Here is a 19,755-nt window from a genome sequence, read left to right as displayed (position 1 = left end):
TTGTAGAATTGGGTTCTTAACCAAAAGCACCTGCAGGATTTTCCTGGGGAAGGTAAGTGAGAACAAGCACATTAAACCACATTCCATGACACTGCAAAGCTATGAGTTAAGGCAAGAATAAATATTTTTGATCAGCTTTTAAGCTGAAATGGCAATACAGATTTTTACTTCATGAAACACTATGTTTTGCCTTGGTTTACGTGCTTACAGAAATCACAGAGCCAGGAAAAAGGAAAAAAATCAGGAAACTGTCCTTATTGACATGCAGGTTATTAGCTGACTACCAGAAACTCAATTGTAAACAATCCACAGCTCCATCTAAATGACAGCTGATGACATCGTGGAAAAGCCGGTCATCATGTTTTTAATGACAGCTTTGGTGTAAGAAGGAACTTCAGAGTCTTGGCTCATGAGCTACTTAGAATCCAGTTAAGCCTCTAAATTGTTGCTCGCTTACCCCCACTCCCGTGGGTGTCTCCCATAATCTCTGGACTTTGAAGCAAGAGTAGCTACCTCTCAACTGATTGATGGATAGGTTGAGTCAGGGTCTTGCTCTGTTGCCCAGGCTGGAGTGCAGTGGTGTGATCTTGGCTCATTGCAACCTCTACCTCCCATGCTAATGCGATCCTCCCACCTTAGCCTCGTGAGTAGCCAGGGCCATAGGCAAGCACCATCACACACAGCTCATTTGTAATTTTTGTAGAGACATGGTTTTGCCATGTTGCCCAGGCTGCTCTCGAACCTCTGGGCTCAAGAGATCTGCCTGCCTTGGCTTCCCAAGGTGCTGGGATTACAGGCATGAGCCACTGCACACTGCCTGCTACCTCTCATTTTAAATAAAAGTCAAGATAAAGTCATTTATAGGTTTCCTCTTCATCTACCAGAAGGAACTTTATTTATTTTTTGAGACAGAATCTTGCTCTGTCACCCAGGCTGGAAGTGCAGTGGCGTGATCTTGGCTCAGTGCAACCTCTGCCTCCCGAGTTCAAGCTATTCTGCCTCAGCCTCCCAAGTAGCTGGGACTAGCACTGCCATGCCTGGCTAATTTTTTGTAGTTTTAGTAGAGACAGGGTTTCACTGTGTTACCCAGGTGGGTCTCGAACTCCTGAGCTCAGGCAATCTGCCCTCCTCGGCCTCCCAAAGTGCTGAGATTACAGGCATGAGCTACCGCGCCCGACCGTTTATTTTTTTTGAGTCGGAATCTCACTCTGTCGTCCAGGCTGGAGTGCAATGGCGTGATTCCAGCTCACTGCAACCTCTGCCTCCCAGGTTCAAGCGATTCTCCTGCCTCAGTCTCCCAAGTAGGTGGGATTACAGGCATGCGCCACCACACCTGGCTAATTTTTGTATTTTTAGTAGAGACGGGGTTTCACCATGTTGGCCAGACTGGTCTCTGACCTCAGGTGATCCACCCGCCTCGGCCTCCCAAAGTGCTGGGATTACAGGCGTGAGCCACCACACCTGGCCAGAAGGAACATTTTAAACACTTGGTTCAACAACCATTTATTGAGCACCTTCAACATGCTTTTATACCTCAGTTCCACCAGACACACACCTCCCTCAGCCAGCATGGCAGAAATGAATCAATGTCATGCGATATAAATTCCCTCATACACCAAAGGCCACAAGAGTATGTCAGTCACTCAGAACACCTTCCAGTGTGTGATTCAGTGGGCCTGAGTTTTGCCTCTGCTACTTAAAAGTTTTGTGACTTCAGGCAGTTACTTAACCTCTCTAAGGCTGTTTTTCTCATTAAATGTTAATATCTTTTATCAAAGGGCTTGTTTATCACGATACTGTACATACCACCTAACCTTGAACCTTGTCTCCTCATCTGTAAAGTGTGAACAGTACACCTTGGCCTGACTGACAGGCGGTAGTAAGAGAAGGTTTGCTAAAGCATGGTGAACATTATAAAGCCGTAAGAAGTGGGAGTGTTGTTGTTACAGTGATGGTTCCATTCCCTTGAGAGGAGCTGCCTTCTGGAGCAGTACTGGAGTTGGACCTGGGCACAAGGTTGGGGTCAAATAGGCCAAAGTCTCCATTTTATCAAGCACAGGACCCAGACGTGGGCGAGGATCTAACAAGGACCTATTTCAGGGAATACATGCTAGGTGAGACTAGTGGCTGGGCTTGGTGGTATTTCTCTGGAGGGTAGGTGGAGAGTGGGTCGCTTGATTCTGGCTGCAGTTATACTTCTCCTCTACCACTCAGTGAAAATTGTGTGGGACTTAGCCACTGTCTTGGGCTAAGGGTGATGGAGTGGAGGCACTTTTCTGTGTTTTTATTTATTTATTTATTTTTTTGAGACAGAGTCTCACTCTGTCACCCAGGCTGGAGTGCAGTGGCGCGATCTCGGCCCACTGCAACCTCTGCCTCCCAGGTTCAAGCAATTCTCTGCCTCAGCCTCCCGAGTAGCTGGGATTACAGGTGCCTGCCACCAGGCTGGCTAATTTTTTTGTATTATTTGTAGAGACAGGGTTTCACCATTTTGGCCAGGTTGGTCTTGAACTCTTGATCTCATGATCCACCTGCCTTGGCCTCCCAAAGTGTTGAGATTACGGGCGTGAGCCACCGTGCCTGGCCAAGGCACCGCAACTTTTAACCTAGCAATGTAGATATCCAGTTGATTATTTTCCAAGCTTTATTTTTATAAAAGTACATTCTAGATCTTTTCTGCTTAGGTAGGAGGCTTAGCTTCAATCTTTTGTCCTGAACAGGTTCCATAAGAATTCACTAGTAAAGAGCAAGAGGACAATTAGAAAAAAGAACGTAACGAGAATGTATATTTCTAGTTGCATGTGATTTGAACTAATATATTTGGGCCTAGCTGTAAAGTATAAGAATAGGTATAAAACACGCAAGATTAAAATTACTAAAAGAACTTTATTTTTAAGATTCAGTGTTAGTGATCTGTTAGATTATGAGAGCAGTCCAGGGTAATGAGATTACTAGCTACCTTTGAAGGCCTACTCTATGGAGCACTGTCAGGAAATGCAGAAATGAAAAAGCCTCTAGTATGCCTTCATGGTCTAATAAAATCAACTGTCCTATCTTTTTTGTTGTCGTTGTTGTTTTTAAGACAGAACCTTGCTCTGTTGCCCAGGCTGGAGTGCAGTGACGTGGAGTAGAGTTTGCTCACTGCAACCTCTGCCTCCCAGGTTCAAGTGATTCTTGTGGCTTAGCTTCCTGAATCGCTGGGATTACAGGTGTTCGCCATCAAGCCCAGCTGATTTTTTTTTTTTTTTTTTTTTTTGAGACAGAGTCTCGCTCTTGTTGCCCAGGCTGGATTGCAATGGTCTTGGCTCACTGCAACCTCTGCCTCCCGGGTTTAAGAGATTCTCCTGCCTCAGCCTCCAGAGTAGCTGGGATTACAGGCGTCCGCCACCATGCCCAGCTAATTTTTGTATTTTTAGTAGAGATGGGGTTTCACCATGTTTGCCAGGCTGGTTTCAAACTCCTAACCTCAGGTGATCCGCCTGCTTTGGCCTCCTAAAGTGCTGGGATTACAGGCGTGAACCACCACGCCCAGCAATTTTTTTGTATTTTTAGTGGAGACAGGGGTTCGCTATGTGGGCCAGGCTGGACTCAATCTGCTGACCTCAAGTGATCCGCCCACCGCAGCCTCCCAAAGTGCTGGGATTACAGGCGTGAGCCACCGCGCCCAGCCTCAATTCTTTAACTTTGCCGCAGTCCAAAGAGAGCATTTGTAAAGTCAAGTGTGTGAAAACCATAGTTCTCTAATGTGGGGTTTTAAAAGACCTGTCTTTTTAAGAGAAACAATGTGGGTTCACACTTAGGTCCTGGAAGATCTCAAACTGTTCCAGACCACAGGTATTCCGGTGTCTCACTGTAACTTCCGGGCTGTTCTCGGCTGCCTTTGTAGCGCTTCTGTTCTCGGTAGCTACGCAGGGCCAGCACCACGCTGGCGCCGTACATGATCACCAGAAGACAAGCAAAGGTGGCTGCTGCTCCGTCGGTGCCTGCCAGCTGGCAGTTCATCCAGGTGAGACCCCTGCGGGCATAGAGCCTCTCTCTTGTTTTGCAAGTGTCGGTGCTATTGATCTGCAGAGCCACGTGGAGATAAACACCAATGCCTGTGCAGTAGCCCACGGCCGCTAGGAGGCTGAAGGCGGCCTCCGTGAGGAGCCACTTCCCTGACAACATTGTTAGACTCTTGGCTCCTTGGAGTAAGACGCCCATGGTGAGGACCCCCAACCCCAGAGAAACAGCCACGCCACCATATATCAGGGGCGACCGGAGGATCGTGTACTGCTGGTCCAACTGCCGAACCTGCTCTAGCTCAGTGCCCTGGAAAGGTGAGTAGTAGTTGTTCCCAAAGCCACCGCCACTGGAAAAGCTGGCACTGAATCCGGCAAGGACAAAGTAGGAGGCCACGATGCATATGAGAACCATCCCATTCAAGACCACCTCCACTATCTGCACCACACCTAGGAGAAGAGAGATTCAGGCTTTAACACTGACATTACACAGCCTGGCCAAGCCAGAGACATACCACAGGCCACCTGATTTTAAGGACGTGGTCGATTCAATGTCAACATTTTTTTTTTTTTTTTTTTTTGAGACAGGGTGTTACCCTGTCACCCAGGCTGGAGTGCAATGGTGTGATCTCGGCTCACTGCAACCTTCACCTCCTGGCTTCAAGCGATTCTCCTGCCTCAGCCCCCTGAGTAGCTGGAACTACAGGCACATGCCACCATGCCCGGCTAATTTTTGTATTTTTAGTAGAGACAGGGTTTCACCATGTTGGCCAGGCTGGTCTCGAACTCCTGACCTCAAGTGATCCGCCTGCCTTGGCCTTTCAAAGTCCTGGGATTATAGGCATAAACCACCTCACCCAGCCTCAACATCAGTACATTTAATTTGCTTTTCGTTTTTGTTTTGTTTTTAATCTATGTTTGAAAAATCGAAGAACTACTCTGAAAAAATTGGGGGCAGTTTCTTAGAAAATGAAGTTTCTTTAAAAACTTACCATGTGACCCTGCGTTTATACTAAAGAAACGAAAACTTATGTCCACACAAAGACGTGGACATAAATATTCATTGTAGCTTTATTTATAATAGCCAAATATTGGAAACAACCCCAATGCCCTTCAGTGGGTGACTGGTTACACAAACGGGTACACCCATACCATGGGCTACCCTACTCAGCGATAAAAAGGAATGAACTCCTAGGCTGGGTGCCGTGACTCACGCCTGTAATCCCAGCACTTTGGGAGGCCGAGGCGGGCAGATCACTTGAGGTCAGGATTTGGAGACCAGCCATGCCAACATGGTGAAACCTCATCTCTACTAAACATACAAAAATTAGCTGGGTGTGGTGGCAGGTGCCTGTAATCCCACCCACCCGGGAGGCTGAGGCAGGAGAATCACCTGAACCCGGGAGGGGGAGGTTGCAGTGAGCCAAGATCGTGCCATTGCACTCCAGCCTGGGACGACAAGAGCGAGACTCTGCTCAAAGTTACATACCGTGTGATTTTGTGTATGTAACAGTCTCAAAAGGACAAAATTATAAAGAAGCCCAGATTGGTGATCAACAGGGGATAGGAATGAGTAGGGATGGGGGAGGGAGGAAGAAGATGGGAGTGACTATGAAGAGTTAGCACAGGGATGTCCAGGGTGAGGGAACAGTTCTGGATGTCGTCATGATGCCGCTCACAGAAATCTGCACATGAGATAAAACTGCTTAGAACTAGGAACACATACAAATGTGTGCAGGTAAAAGAGGGAAATCTAAATGAGCTCTGTAGATTGCTACTTTCCTGGTCTTGATATTGTACTAGTTATGCAACATATTATCATTAGAGAAAAGTGGGTTAAGGGTACACAGGAGTACTCTGCACTGTTTTTGTGACTTCTTGAAAATCTATATTTCCAAATTAAAAGTTTCTAAAAAATTGAAATGACATAAGGTATAAACTGAGAAATTTCACTCATACCCAGTCTCTTGTCTGTTGCCAACTGCTTTCATTGGTTTCTAATATAATCGTCCAGTGTTCCTTTATGCAAATAAAAAGCATGTTTAAATCTGCATTTCATTCCTTTCCCTGCATTTTTGCACAAAAGTAAGTGTACCACGTACACTGTTCTGCATCTTGATTTTTTCATTTCCTACATCCTCCAGATGTTTTCAGATCAGTTCCTACAAGAGGAGCTACATTTTGTTAAGTGGCCTTCGACTTCGTTGTATGGATGGATTCATCTATTCAACGAGGACCTTACTGACAGATACTTGGACTGAAAGGAACCCACAAATGGCACGAGGCAGAGGAAGCCAACAGGCAACAGACTGAAGATCCTCTTGTCCGAGGTGAGCTTTTATTTGTTACTGACAGAGACCTCAAACCCTTCTTAGGTGTCCTTCTGGGAGAGGGTCTCCTGCCATTCCCTTGGCGTTCAGGGATGAGCATGAAGAGAAAAACAAATGAACCGAGAGCAGGACCACCAGGTCCAAGTCCCCACTTTTTACTGCCTTGTCATCTTGGCCAACTGTGTGATACGTCGGTGTTGTGTGGGAAGTTAACAACAAAAAAAGCAAGTATGTGAAAATACTCTAAAAATAAAATATTATACAAATGGATGGTGACGCTACTCAGCAATGTTTCCAAAATGGAAGGGGATTGGTGAGAAACATAAGAAAGAATGGGATAAATGTAAGAAGAGTGTGGCTTCCCAGAAATCAGGACAACCCTCTAACACACTAGGGGGTACCATGATGTTTATAATCACAGCAGTGAAAGACTTTAAAGTACTTAGGCAACAGCTACTCAGCTTGCTAATCCTATCTCCTGCTGGGCCCACACGAATTCCTAGCGGTCCACAGGGACATAGCAGTTGAGGGCTCTGATAGTTGAGAAGCTACATTCCTCTAATTTAAAACTGAAAATAACATCAGACTAAAACTGTCCACTCATCACTCAGGCACGGTAAGCTACTGGTTTTCATACACTCTCCCTACAGCAGAGCAAGTGACTTGACCCAGACATCATTCTAATTCATGGGGGTTAGTGGACCCAACACCTTTCTCTCCCCTGGTTTTCCTTCTGCATGGACGTTAACATTTCACCCCCTGAAGGGAAACAGAAATACTCTACTAAAAATGCGGAAGAGTGGGACGTTTTCCTCTGGGACGGACTCACAACCCAGGCAGCATCTATCTCTTAGGCTACAAGGGAATAAATCTAGATCTTGCCAACCACCCATTGACTGCACCCATTGACAGGAATAATGGTCTTCTGCCATTATTTGTGTTGGGACTGTTGAAGGAATATGGCCAGGGAATATTATCCCAGGTTCCAGTCAGGGTTGGCCTGGCTTAGCTATCAATATCAAGCAGGCTAAAGTATTTCCAAGCATGCTATTAGTGCAGAAAGACACACAGGGCAGGGGAAGGGGAAAAGGGTGGTGAGCAGAGCTAGCAGTAGTTTATGGTGGGATGGGACAAGTCTCCGGAAAGACAGCAGAGGGTTTGGTAGAGGGAAGCAGAGATCCTGAAACCTGAGATCTTTGTTGTAAATAACGTCTTTCTGGGTCTGGCATGGTGGCTCACGCCTATAATCCCGGCACTTTGGGAGGCTGAGGTGGGTGGATCACTTGAGCCCAGGAGTTCGAGATGAGCCTGGGCAACATGGTGAAACCCCATCTCTTCTAAAAATAAACAAATTAGCCAGGCAGTGTCATGGGCCTGTAGTTCCAGCGACTTGGAAGCTAAGGTGGGAGGATAGTTTAAGCCCAGGAGGCAGAGGTTGCAGTAAGCCGAGATCCCGCCACTGCACTCCAGCCTGGTTGACAGAGCCAGATCCTGTCTCAAAAATAAGAAATCAAAAAAAGATAAGAAAAGGCTTTCTGGGTGAGGCTGTTTTTGTGGCTGATCATTTAATAATCTGCTTAACTGTATACCTATACCTGCCTTTGAACTTTAAATGTGGTCCTGAAAAAAACTGAGGAGAGCAAATCAACTTTTTTACTTTTTATTTTTCTAAAATTAATACAGGTGCAGTCAAGCCATGCATAAATGAAAAGTCCCCTTCTCTTCAAAAGCAAAACTGTTAATACTTTCTGATGTTATTCTTGAAGAAATTTTCCAATCATATACAAGCATATATATATATATATATATATTTCCTTTTCTAAACCCAAACGGAACTCACCTTTTAAATGTGACAAATGGTCTGTGTTTAAGAGAATATGATAAATGTATTGTAAAGAGGACATCAACTCCAAATTAAAATTCTTTGGATTTTTTATTGGATTCACATAAAGCAAAGAACTTATTCACTGGACTGAGAATAGATTGTAATGTTCCATAAGTCATAATTTAATGTGCAATAAGAACCCATGAAGTTGGCCAAAAGTAACACTCTTCTGTTGGGAAAGGTTTTACATTCTTTTATTCTGGATAGATCCTGAATTCTAGATGTTGGGTTTAATGCTTCACACAATGGCACATTTACAAGAGGTACAAAACACTTATTGAGCTTTCAGGGCCACTGTGAGGGGCTTGCAGAATAGCCTCTTTGCAACCCAGAGAATTAATCTGATTCCTCTTTCCTCAGCCCACGCCTACCTCCAACTTAAATTTTACATGAGTAGTTTCCCAAGAGTCCCCACCCCCTCCATTTGCAGAATTAAGGAAGTGGAAGGACTGGAGAGTTCAGTGTGCAAAAACGTGTGGGCTCATCTGCTTGAGACAGCTGTGTTTAGAAAAATTCAGGCTGGGCCGGGCGCGGTGGCTCAAGCCTGTAATCCCAGCACTTTGGGAGGCCGAGACGGGCGGATCACGAGGTCAGGAGATTGAGACCATCCTGGCTAACACGGTGAAACCCCGTCTCTACTAAGAAATACAAAAAATTAGCCGGGCGCGGTTGTGGGCGCCTGTAGTCCCAGCTACTCGGGAGGCTGAGGCCGGAGAATGGCGTGAACCCGGGAGGCGGAGCTTGCAGTGAGCTGAGATCCGGCCACTGCACTCCAGCCTGGGCTACAGAGCCAGACTCCGTCTCAAAAAAAAAAAAAAAAGAAAAGAAAAATTCAGGCTGAAGTGTGGTCTCATGTCTATGTAGCTCTCCATGGACTTTTTTTTTTTTCCTGGTATTTTGGCAATAAGGTCTTGGTCTGTTGCTCAGGCTAGAGTGTAGTGGCACAATCATAGTGCACTGCAAACTTGAACTCCTGAGTTCAAGCAATCCTCCTACCTCAGGCTGCGAAAGCTCTGGGATTACAGGTATGAGCCACTGTGCCTGGGAACTTTGAAGATAAGGTTCATCAAACTCTCTTGGTGACCTCCTTTTACTGAATGAAGAGGTGCACTCTGTTGTAGCACGTGCCTTTTCCGTGTGGCTCTTGGGCTCCAGGTTTTTGCTTTTTTTTTTTTGAGACAGAGTCTCGCTTTGTTTCCCAGGCTGGAGTGCAGTGGCGCGATCTCGGCTCACTGCAAGCTCCGCCTCCCGGATTCAAGCGATTCTCCTGCCTCAGCCTCCCAAGTAGCTGGGATTACAGGCGCCCGCCACCACGCCTTGCTAATTTTTTTCTATTTTAGTAGAGGCGGGGTCTCACCATGTTGGTCAAGCTGGTCTCGAACTCCTGACCTCAAGTGATCACCCACCTCAGCCTCCCAAAGTCCTGGGATTACAGATGTGAGCCACTGAGGCTGGCCAATTTTTTGCTTTTTGAAAAATAATTTTGGTTGTTCCCTCACTCACAGAGGGCTCCAGAAGCCAGGGTCTGTTGCATTCATGACCACCACTCCAGGCGACTGGAAGCTCCGCCCACCACACCAACGCTGGCTCGCTGCTTTTCCAGCATTGGAAAGTTCCACAACGAGGGATTCTTGGGAAAGACAGTGGCTCAGACTAACTTCCATCACCACTTGCATCTGGCAGAGTGTTTTAAAAACCCTTAAAACTCAAACATTTCTGCTGGCTTCTCTTTTAGCTTCCTGACTTTTCGGTAACCCTTTATGGCCAGGACAGCCCCCAGGGCAAAGACCACAATGCCCAGGGCAGCAAAGATTCCAGCTCCTACATCTGCCCCGTGGAAACTGCAGCTGAAACCACCGTAGCCTTTGCTTTGGTACAGCGCCTGCCTCTCTTCACACACAGGAGAGGCGTAGGCAGCAGAGAGGTAGTGGAAGTAGAAGTACAAGGCTGGGATGTACCCCCCTGAGATAAGCACGTCCAATAAGCCTTCAGTCACCAGCAACAGCGGACAGTGCCACGGGACTCGCAGGACACCCATAGCAATGAAGAGGCAGCAGAGGGCCATGAGGGATCCACTGCAGGCCATTGCCGCAGTGACCGTGGGCAGCTTTAGCTGGTAGAACTGGACATCCAGCTGCTGGGCTTTCTCCCCGTCAGCACCATCAAAGCCACTGTAAGCCCCTCCGAATTGGTAGTAGTAAATGCCCCCTAAGCTGGTGATGCCCGTGTAGCCCCCTGTGGAACTGTAAGACACAGAGCTGCAGGCCAGGATCAGCAAGTTCAGGAGAACCTCCAGCATTTGGCAGCAGGCTGCAAAAAAAGGGTGTTACCATTTTTGAGTGATGCTGTTTGGCACCAGGAGACTCTTCCATCTGAGGCCCACCTTCCGCACAGGGCTCAGACCCCTGTAGGCTTCTGCCCCTGAGGAAGGCCCAAGGCCAAAGCAGCACGATTAAAACTAGAGGGTAGCAGGGAACTGTGGTCTCCAGAAATGGTGCCAGAAATACTATGGACTCAGAGGGGTGACTCTCAAAAGAGCAAAGCAGTCTGCCCTGAGAGAGGGACAGGAGGATGGTGGGAGAGATCAGGCCAGTGAGCAGAAACAAAGCCATCCTGGATGGAAGGGCAAGAACATGCCACCTGCCACCACCAGAAAGATGAAACGAGGCCGGGCGTGGTGGCTCACGCCTATAATCCCAGCACATTGGGAAGCCAAGGTGGGAGGATTGCTTGAGCCCAGGAGTTTGAGACCAACCTGGGCAACATAGTGATACCCCATCTCTTATTAAAAAAAAAGACTGGGTGCGGTGGCTCACGCCTATAATCCCAGCACTTTGGGAGGCCAAGGCAGGTGGATCATTTGAGGTCAGGAGTTTGAGACCAGCCTGGCCAACATGGTGACACCCCATCTTTACTAAAAAATACAAACATTAGCCAGGCGTAGTGGTAAGCACCTGTAGTCCCAGCTACTTGGGAGGCTGAGGTAGGAGAATCGCCTGAACCTGGGAGGTGGAGGTTATAGTGAACTGAGATCGTGCCACTGCACACTAGCCTGGGCGACGCTCTGTCTCAAAAAACAAAAACAAACAACAACACAAAAACTAAACAAGTTATCTCTTTTTTTTTGAGACAAGGTCTCACTCTGTCGCCTAGGCTGGAGTACAGTGGCACGATCACGGCTCACTACAGCCTTGACCTCCTAGACTCAAGCAATCGTCCTGCCTCAGCCTCCCACATAGCTAGGACTATAAGTGCATGCTGCTGGGCCTGATTTTTGTATTTTTTCGTGGCATAGGTCTTGGTGTGTTGCCTAGGCTGGTCTTGAATTCCTGGCTTCAGGCGATCCTCCTGCCTTGGCCTCCCAAAGTACTGGGATTACAGGTGTGAGCCACTGCGCTGGTCATTATCTCCTCTTTATATATGTTTGTGGTGAATACAATTTGTAAGGGGAAAGTTCTCCAAGTCTGAAGAAAATCACAGAGCTTAAAAAATATAATAATTCAGAAAAAAAGCATGGAAGTTATATATCAAAATGTTAACTGTGGTTCATGTATTAGAAATAAGAAAAATTGGCCAGGCGCGATGGCTCATGCCTGTAATCCCAACACTTTGGGAGGCAGAGGCAGGCAGATCACCTGAGGTCAGGAGTCCGAGACCAGCCTGGCCAACATGGTGAAACCGTGTATCTACCAAAAATACAAAAATTAGCCAGGTATGGTGGTGCATGCCTGTAATCTCAGCTACTCAGGAGGCTGAGGCGGAAGAATCTCTTGAACCCAGGAGGCGGAGGTTGCAGTGAGCTGAGATTGCACCACTGTATTCCAGCCTGGGTGACAGAGTGAGACTCTGTCTCAAAAAAAAGAAACAGAAAAAATTAAGTTAATTAAACCCTTAGTGCTTACTGAATTAAAAAAAATTTTTGTTTTACTGTTCTTAGACTTTAACTCATAAGTATGTCTTAAAGTTTAATGCTGTTTTGTTTAGTTCCCTAAAGAGTGTATCTGGGCTGTGATATTTTCCCAGAGCTGGATTTTTCCCGGGCCCTTGGCTTCTTTATCTTGGAAAATGAAAACTGGCTGCTTTCCTTAAAATCAACCTTAGTGAAATATAACTTATATGCAACAAAGCGATCTACATTAAGCATACAGCTTGATGAGTTTTGACAAATGTATGTACTACGTAACCATAATCAAGACACAGAACATTCTCATTAGCCCAGAAATTTCCCTAGTGATGCTTTGTAGTCAATCCCTCACTTTCCTTGTCAGCAAACCACTGATCTGCCATCTCTCGTTAGAATCTAGTTCTGCCTTTTCTAGAATATCATATACATGGATCATACAGTTATGTGCTTTTGTGTGTATGGCTTCTTTTGCTCAACAACATATAAGCTGGGTGCTTCTGAGCTGGAAATTGTACATGCTGCCAACACCGGCCTGTCAACATCCCCCTGATGTTTGATAACCAGATTTTATGTCTGGTTCTAGTTGGTCTATTCATGAAACCAAGCTACACATTGTCTCATTGAAATGATGATGCTCTCTCAAGTGTGATCTTTATACTGTATAATTTTCCCCCAGAATGCAAACAACATTATTGTTTTCTTTTTTTACACTCTGTCATCATTTTATTTATGAAAGTTATACAGCCAGGCGCGGTGGCTCATGCCTGTAATCCTAACAGTTTGGGAGGCCGAGGTGGGCGGATCACGAGGTCAGGAGTTCAAGACTGGCCTGGCCAACATGGTGAAACCCCATCTCTACTAAAAATACAACATTTAGCTGGGCATGGTGGCACGTGCTACCTCCTAGCTACTTGGGAGGCTGAGGCAGGAGAATTGCTTGAATCGGGACCTGGAAGGCAGAGGTTGCAGTGAGCCGAGATCATGCCACTGTACTCCAGCCTGGGCTACAGAGCTATACTCTGTCTCAAAAAAAAAAAAAAAAAAAAAAAGTTATACTTACTTATAACAACAAAAAAAGAAAATGTGGACTTATAACAACAAAAAAAGAAAATGTGGACTTAAGAAAACATGCAATGTAACGATTGCCTATAATAACAACCAATTAAAAAAATCACTGTGAATGTATTTTTTCCTGAACTATATTCGTATATTCATAATTTTTTTTTTTTTTTTTTTTTTGAGATGGAGTCTCGCTCTGTCACCCAGGCTGGAGTGCAGTGGCCGGATCTCAGCTCACTGCAAGCTCCGCCTCCCGGGTTCACGCCATTCTCCTGCCTCAGCCTCAGGAGTAGCTGGGACTACAGGCGCCCGCCACCTCGCCCGGCTAGTTTTTTGTATTTTTTAGTAGAGACGGGGTTTCACCGTGTTAGCCAGGATGGTCTCGATCTCCTGACCTCGTGATCCGCGCCTCTCGGCCTCCCAAAGTGCTGGGATTACAGGCTTGAGCCACCGCGCCCAGCCTATATATTCATAATTTTTGTTGTTTGCTCTTAATAAGAACACAGTCCTCTGGATATCTTACTGTACTTCTCTGAAGCTTAGGAGCTGTTGACAGAATTACAGGCCATGAGGTTGTGCCAATATCTGCAACTGGAGTAATGATCCTTGTACGTGCATCGCCCTTTCCTCAAAGTTCCTATAATCCTATAATCATATGCATCTTTGGAATCACCCTGAGATTACATTGTCAGGTATGAGCTCCATGAGTTCTCTCCCTTGGGCTGGAACGTTTTCTCCCTTAGTCATAGTAAACCTAGAAACATTTCTCACCAAATCACGTGAACTGTAAGCTCTCACCCAGACAAACCAGATTTTCTTCATTGCTGGCAAGGCCAAGACCGCTAGAATGGAGAACCTGGGGACGCCACGTTTGGGGTGGGTACATGATAGGATGGAAGTGTTTTTCAGACTGTGGGTCCTAAATAAGTATGGTTTTTAAAAAACGATTTTGTTTTTAATGAATGGGATAGAAAATATCAGAGTACTTGGTAGATAATAGAGTCAGTATGGTTTCACAACATTTTTGTTTCTGTGTGTGTGTGAACTCAGTCTTAATGTAAAAAAATATATATTTAACAACCTTGTAAATATATTATGTGTGTGTATATATATATATACACATATACATATATATTTCTTAATTTTTGAGACTAGAGTCTCACTGTGTTCCCAGGCTGGAGTGCAGTGGCGCCGATCTCGCTCACTGCAGTCTCCCCCGCCCCCTCCCCGGGTTCACGCCATTCTCCCGCTTCAGCCTCCCAAGGCTGGGACTACAGGCTGGCCATCACAGCCTGCTAGTTTTTGTATTTTTAGTAGAGACGGGTTTCACTCCATGTTAGCCAGATACCATCTCTGACTCCCAGGATCCACCCGCCTCGCCTCCCAAAGTGCTGGGATTACAGGCTTATCACCGCCACATGCATCACTTTAAATTAATTTTTTTGAGATGGAGTCTCACTCTGTCACCCAGGCTGGAGTGCAGTGACATGATTTCTGCTCACTGCAACCTCCTCCTCCCAGGTTCAAGCAATTCTCCTCCTCACCACGTTAGCCCGGCTGGTCTTGAAGCCCTGACCTCAAGTGATCCACCCACCTTGACCTCCCAGAGTGTTGGGATTACAGGCGTGAGCCACTACGCCAGCCTTTTTTCCTTTTTTTTTTTCTTAAACTAGAGATGGGGTATTGTTATGTTGCCCAGGTTGGTCTCAAACTTGTGGGCTCAAGAGATCTTCCTTCCTGGGCCTTCCAAAGTGCTGGGATTACAGGCATAAGCCACCGTGCCTGGCCTCAGTCAATAAAGTTAAAAAGCCACTGATCAAGTGTTGGGAGTCAGATCTTCAAGGAGAACAGGTGCTGCAACTTGGCTGCCCACGCCAGGTGATTTTCCCTCTCTGTTAATTCAGCCGCCTCGCCAGAAGATACCTCCTCTGACAGCTGGCAGCTCATAGCCAGTTCCACCTATAGGCCTCTGCACTTCCACCTGGAGCCTGAAAGCTGCAAACATGGCTGCTTGCCTCTGCAAACCCAGGGCACGTTTAAGGAGAAATACAGGAAATCTAGCAGCACTTTTGAGACGTTCCACTTTTTTTTTTTTTTTTTTTTTTTTTTAAGAAAACAAGAACCTCACAAGTACAGAAATGAAGATGCTAGGAACCCACAAGGGAATGTGCTTAAATTTTTGCTTCACCAGCTCAGACCATCCCTTCCAGAACCACCAGTGACAGTAAATGATTGAACAGCCTGCAAAACAGCTCACCTCTCCCAGTGCACAAGTATTTGCATTTATGGCATTCCAGGAGTCCTTCTGCCTCTGACTGGTAATATTCCACCTCCTCTCGTCCAGGCCTGGGGGTCGAGGGCAGATATCTCCCGGAAGGGGGTTCACTATAACCAAAAAGCATACGCGGCCATTAGGAAGTCTCTCATTCAATAGTGTTCAGGATTAGAACCCTTGACTCCTTGTGCTGGGCCCAAACATTAAAGACTATGCAGAACAGAAATAGAATTTGTCCCAGTATTTTAAACTCCAGAGAATTCTCTGGTTTAGTGGCCCCACAGGACATCCGAATACTTGGCCCAACTCTGCTAACTAACCACGTGACAGATGCTGTGATCCGTACCCCTTAGCACTATCTTTGATGGTTTGTCTGCCCCTGGGAGCTGTCTAACCAGGTAGCTGTGAGCTGCCTTCCTGTGAGTGCCAGTTCTCAGTTCAGCATGCACCAGGACTCTTGAAAACCAGTTTGCATTCACATGACTCCGATGCCCATCACATTATTTCTTCCCCTGCCAACCCTAGCATTTTCTGTCCCTTCTCTCCTCGCTTTATGCAGCACATCCTAGGCTTTGTCTGAGATTCAACAGGGGGCTGCATTCTACTTGCTGGGCTCCCACAGTCTTTCTAGAACATCATGTCTCTCTTAGGTTTGAAATTTTAAAAACTTTTAGCATGCACAGGAGGCCCCTGTTCATCTCTCTACACTAACAACCTTGGGCTCACAGACCCAGCTATAGTGAACTATCCTCTTCCCCTCAAAAGATGACCGCTTTCCCATGCCTGTGGGTTACTACAGAAGCTATTCTGCTTGGGACACCTTTTCTCTTTCTCCCCAGTCTTGCTTTTTTTCTTTTTTTTTGAGATGGAGTCTCACTCTGTCACCCAGGCTGGAGTGCAGTGTAGCAATCTCAGCTCACTACAACCTCCACCTCCCGAGTTCAAGCAGTCCTCCCACCTCCGCCTCCCGAGTAGCTGGGATTACAGGCATGTTCCACCGCTCTCGGCTAATTTTTTTGTATGTTTAGTAGAGATGGGGTTTCACAATGTTGGCCAGGCTGGTCTCGCTCGAACTCCTTACCTTCAATGATCGACCCGCCTCGGCCTCCCAAAGTGCTGGAATTACAGCCGTGAGCCACCACGTCCGCCTCGCACACTGGTTTTTAAAGAAACCTAAAAATGCAGCTCTGAATTCTCCCAGGTCCTGCAGTTGCAGTTCAATGGGCTTTACTCAGGGAAACAACAGCTGTTTCACTGGGCGCAGCTTTGACTGTATCTGGGCGCACCCTTTGTCATGCTAGTTGGTTTTAGATAATGTAACATAAACTCAGGATAGGAGCTCTCTCGCTGTGTGGACATAGCAGGGAGAGAGACTGGGCTCAGCCTCCAAGTCCTCAGGAGAGGGGAGCCTGACTCCTCCCCAGAGAAGAGGCCAGGTGTCAAAAATCAGAAAACCAGAAGCAGTCGTCACCCCAACCTGTCTCCTGTTGGAGCCAGCAGTGGCGATATCGCGTCTGCTCACGGTTCACCGTGGGGGGCACATTATCTGCGTATTCAATGGACGGAAAAAAAACACCAGGTCCCTAGGAGGGGGTGTGGGGCCCAGGTCCCCTCTTGTCTTCCCTTCCACCCCCACCTTCCCCTAGCTCACAGAGTCTTCCAGTACACCCTGAACCTTTCTCCTTACAAGGGGCTTACGGGAATTCTGTGCAAGGCAGAATTCTGTACAAAATTTTTTTATTAGGAGGGTGGGGTCTCAAGCAGCCGTGGGATTCGAATGACGCTGCCTAGAGAGACCTCACTGGCAAAAGGGAAAACAAACCTGTACCCTTCAGTGGGGGAATTTTACGTAGACTTAATTCTTTGGTTAAAAATGTAGCGTAGGCCGGGCGCGGTGGCTCAAGCCTGTAATCCCAGCACTTTGGGAGGCCGAGACGGGCGGATCACGAGGTCAGGAGATCGAGACCATCCAGTCTAACCCGGTGAAACCCCGTCTCTACTAAAAAAAATACAAAAAACTAGCCGGGCGCGGTGGCGGGCGCCTGTAGTCCCAGCTACTCGGGAGGCTGAGGCAGGAGAATGGCGTAAACCCGGGAGGCGGAGCTTGCAGTGAGCTGAGATCCGGCCACTGCACTCCAGCCTGGGCGACAGAGCGAGACTCCGTCTCAAAATAAATAAATAAATAAATAAATAAATAAATAAATAAATAAATAAAAAATAAAAATAAAAAATAAAAATGTAGCGTCTCCCGCCCTTCTTTTTTTTTTTTTTTTTTTTTTTTTGGAGTCTCGCTTTGTCGCCCATGCTGTAGTGCAGTGGTAGGATCTTGGCTCACTGCAACCTCCGCCTCCTGGGTTCACGCGATTCTCCCGCCTCAGCCTCCCAAGTAGCTGGGACTACAGGCAGCCGCCACTAGGCCCGGCTAAATTTTTGTATTTTTAGTAAAGACGGGGTTTCACCATGTTGTCCAGGCTGGTCTCGAACTCCTGGCCTCAGGTGATCCTCCGCCTCCCAAAGTGTTGGGATTACAGGCGTGAGCCACCGCGCCGGCCCACCTGTTTTTGAAGGCCCATGTTCCTGGGAGGGGTAACATATTAAACTATTAACTCTTCATTGGGCTTCCCAAGTGGGCCGCCCGGCCACAGGTAAGGGGACTTTGGAGTCGGGAAGGGCTGGCTCTGGAACACGGGACAAGAGTCTGAACCCCAAGGCGCAGTCCTGTGACCATGCGGGGCGGGCCGGGGAGGAGCCTGGGGTGAACCCCACCCGCCTGGTCTCCTCCCACCCCTCCCTCTCCGGTCCCGGGCCTCTCTTTCTCTTCTCCAGGCCCTCCAGTCCGGCCACTGCTCACACGGGGCGGGGCGGGGGTTGCTTTATTAATTGGGTTCAGGCCACAAGAAAGGGGAACCCTAAAGTTTTCCTTCTCTGCCAGGTCGCCTCTGAGAGCGCAGAAGGGAGAAACGGCTTTTGTTCCTTTAAACGGCCTCCTAGAACGAGAACCCGGGGACGCCAGGGCCTCGTGGGCCGGCCTGGGCCGCAGGTGTCCCCGGCGCGGAGGTCGCAGCGCCCCGGCCCCTCTCACCTTTCGGGTCCGCGGTACCCGGGGCCCCCCTTCCTCTGCGTGTGCGGCGGCTCCGGGGCTTCCCAGGGCGCGGGCCCAGGAGGCGCGGCTGAGTCCCAGGTCGGTCCCCGGGCTTCGTCCCGCGTCCGGCTTTGGCGCGGCTTTTCCCAAACTCCGTGTTCACCTGCGCGAGGGCCCGCGTCCCTGTGTCTGTCCCTGCGGGGGCCTCGGTCCGGGTCTCTCTTCCTCTCCCTCTCCCGGTCCCGATCCCGGTTCCGGTCCCTCTCCTGGTCTCTCTCCCGGTCCCGGTCCCGGTCCCTTCGCCGGTTCCCGTCGCTGCTTTGCTCCCTGCGCGTGTCCCCGGGTCGGTCCCGCTGTCGATCGTGGGCGCGGTCTCGGTCCGGGTGGGGGCGCCGTCCCGGGTCCCGCTCTCTCGGCCTGGCCCGGGGCTCGCGAGCCCCCGACGGATCTTCCATGGCCCGGTTCCGTGTTCCCGCCCCGGAGCGACCCGAGGGCAACAACCAACAAGTTTCCTGGGCAGGTGGCCAAACCAGGGGGCGGGGCGGGCACTCACCTGTGCGCGTGCGCGCTAGTCCGGGAGCGCACCTGAGCACGGGCGCCGTCAGGGGGCGCCCTGAGCGCGGCTGGGGCCAGGGCAGGAGGGGTGCCTGTGTGCTGGGTGGGGGCTGGGGTGCTGCTGCTGGAAACCCGGGCGGGGCGACCCACAGCCGCGGCTTTCTGTCCCGAAGCAACCCTTTGGTGACCCCACAAGGTGGGCGGCCTAGGGGAGCCAACTGTGGCCACCTCCCCTGGCTCAACTTACACAGTAACTTGGATTTACCTTCCTAGAAGGTACCCAGCCTCTCACTCACTCAGCCAGCCATCCATTCATTCACCCACCCATCCACCACCCATCCATCCATCCACCCATCCACTCACCCACCCATCCAACCATCCACCCATCTATCCACCCATCCACCTACTCATCCACCCATCCAACCATCCACCCATCCATTCACAACCCATCCACCCACCCCCCCACCTTCCATCCATCCATTCATCCACCCATCCACCCACTCACCTGCCCATCCATCCACCCACTCACTCACCCATTCACCCACTCACCCACCCATCCACTTTCACCCACCCTTCCACCATCCATCCACCCACCCATTCACTCATCCAGCCATCCACCGTTCATCCACCCACCCACTCACCCACCCATCTACCAACTCACCCA

The 19,755-nt window shown here is 48.5% G+C and overlaps 1 protein-coding gene across 2 annotated transcripts; it reads right to left on the bottom strand.

Annotated features, from left to right (window-relative positions):
* Positions 1-2,866: 2,866 nt before the first annotated feature.
* Positions 2,867-19,061, bottom strand: MARVELD3 (MARVEL domain containing 3). 2 transcript variants are annotated; one of them, XM_031658122.1, is made up of 3 exons: positions 18,537-19,061; positions 15,437-15,564; positions 2,867-4,451 (listed from the first exon to the last, which is right to left on the bottom strand). In XM_031658122.1, exons 1-3 carry the CDS (start codon positions 18,989-18,991, stop codon positions 3,814-3,816), a joined length of 1,221 nt encoding a protein of 406 aa, XP_031513982.1. In that variant the 5' UTR covers positions 18,992-19,061; the 3' UTR covers positions 2,867-3,813. The 2 variants fall into 2 exon arrangements, with proteins under 2 accessions (XP_031513982.1, XP_031513983.1); XM_031658123.1 differs by lacking the exon at positions 2,867-4,451 and adding an exon at positions 9,107-10,526.
* Positions 19,062-19,755: the final 694 nt, after the last annotated feature.

Source organism: Papio anubis, chromosome 18 (assembly GCF_008728515.1).
Source record: "Papio anubis isolate 15944 chromosome 18, Panubis1.0, whole genome shotgun sequence".
Taxonomy (NCBI): Eukaryota; Metazoa; Chordata; class Mammalia; order Primates; family Cercopithecidae; genus Papio; species Papio anubis.
This window is presented reverse-complemented; position numbering and strand designations above follow the sequence as displayed.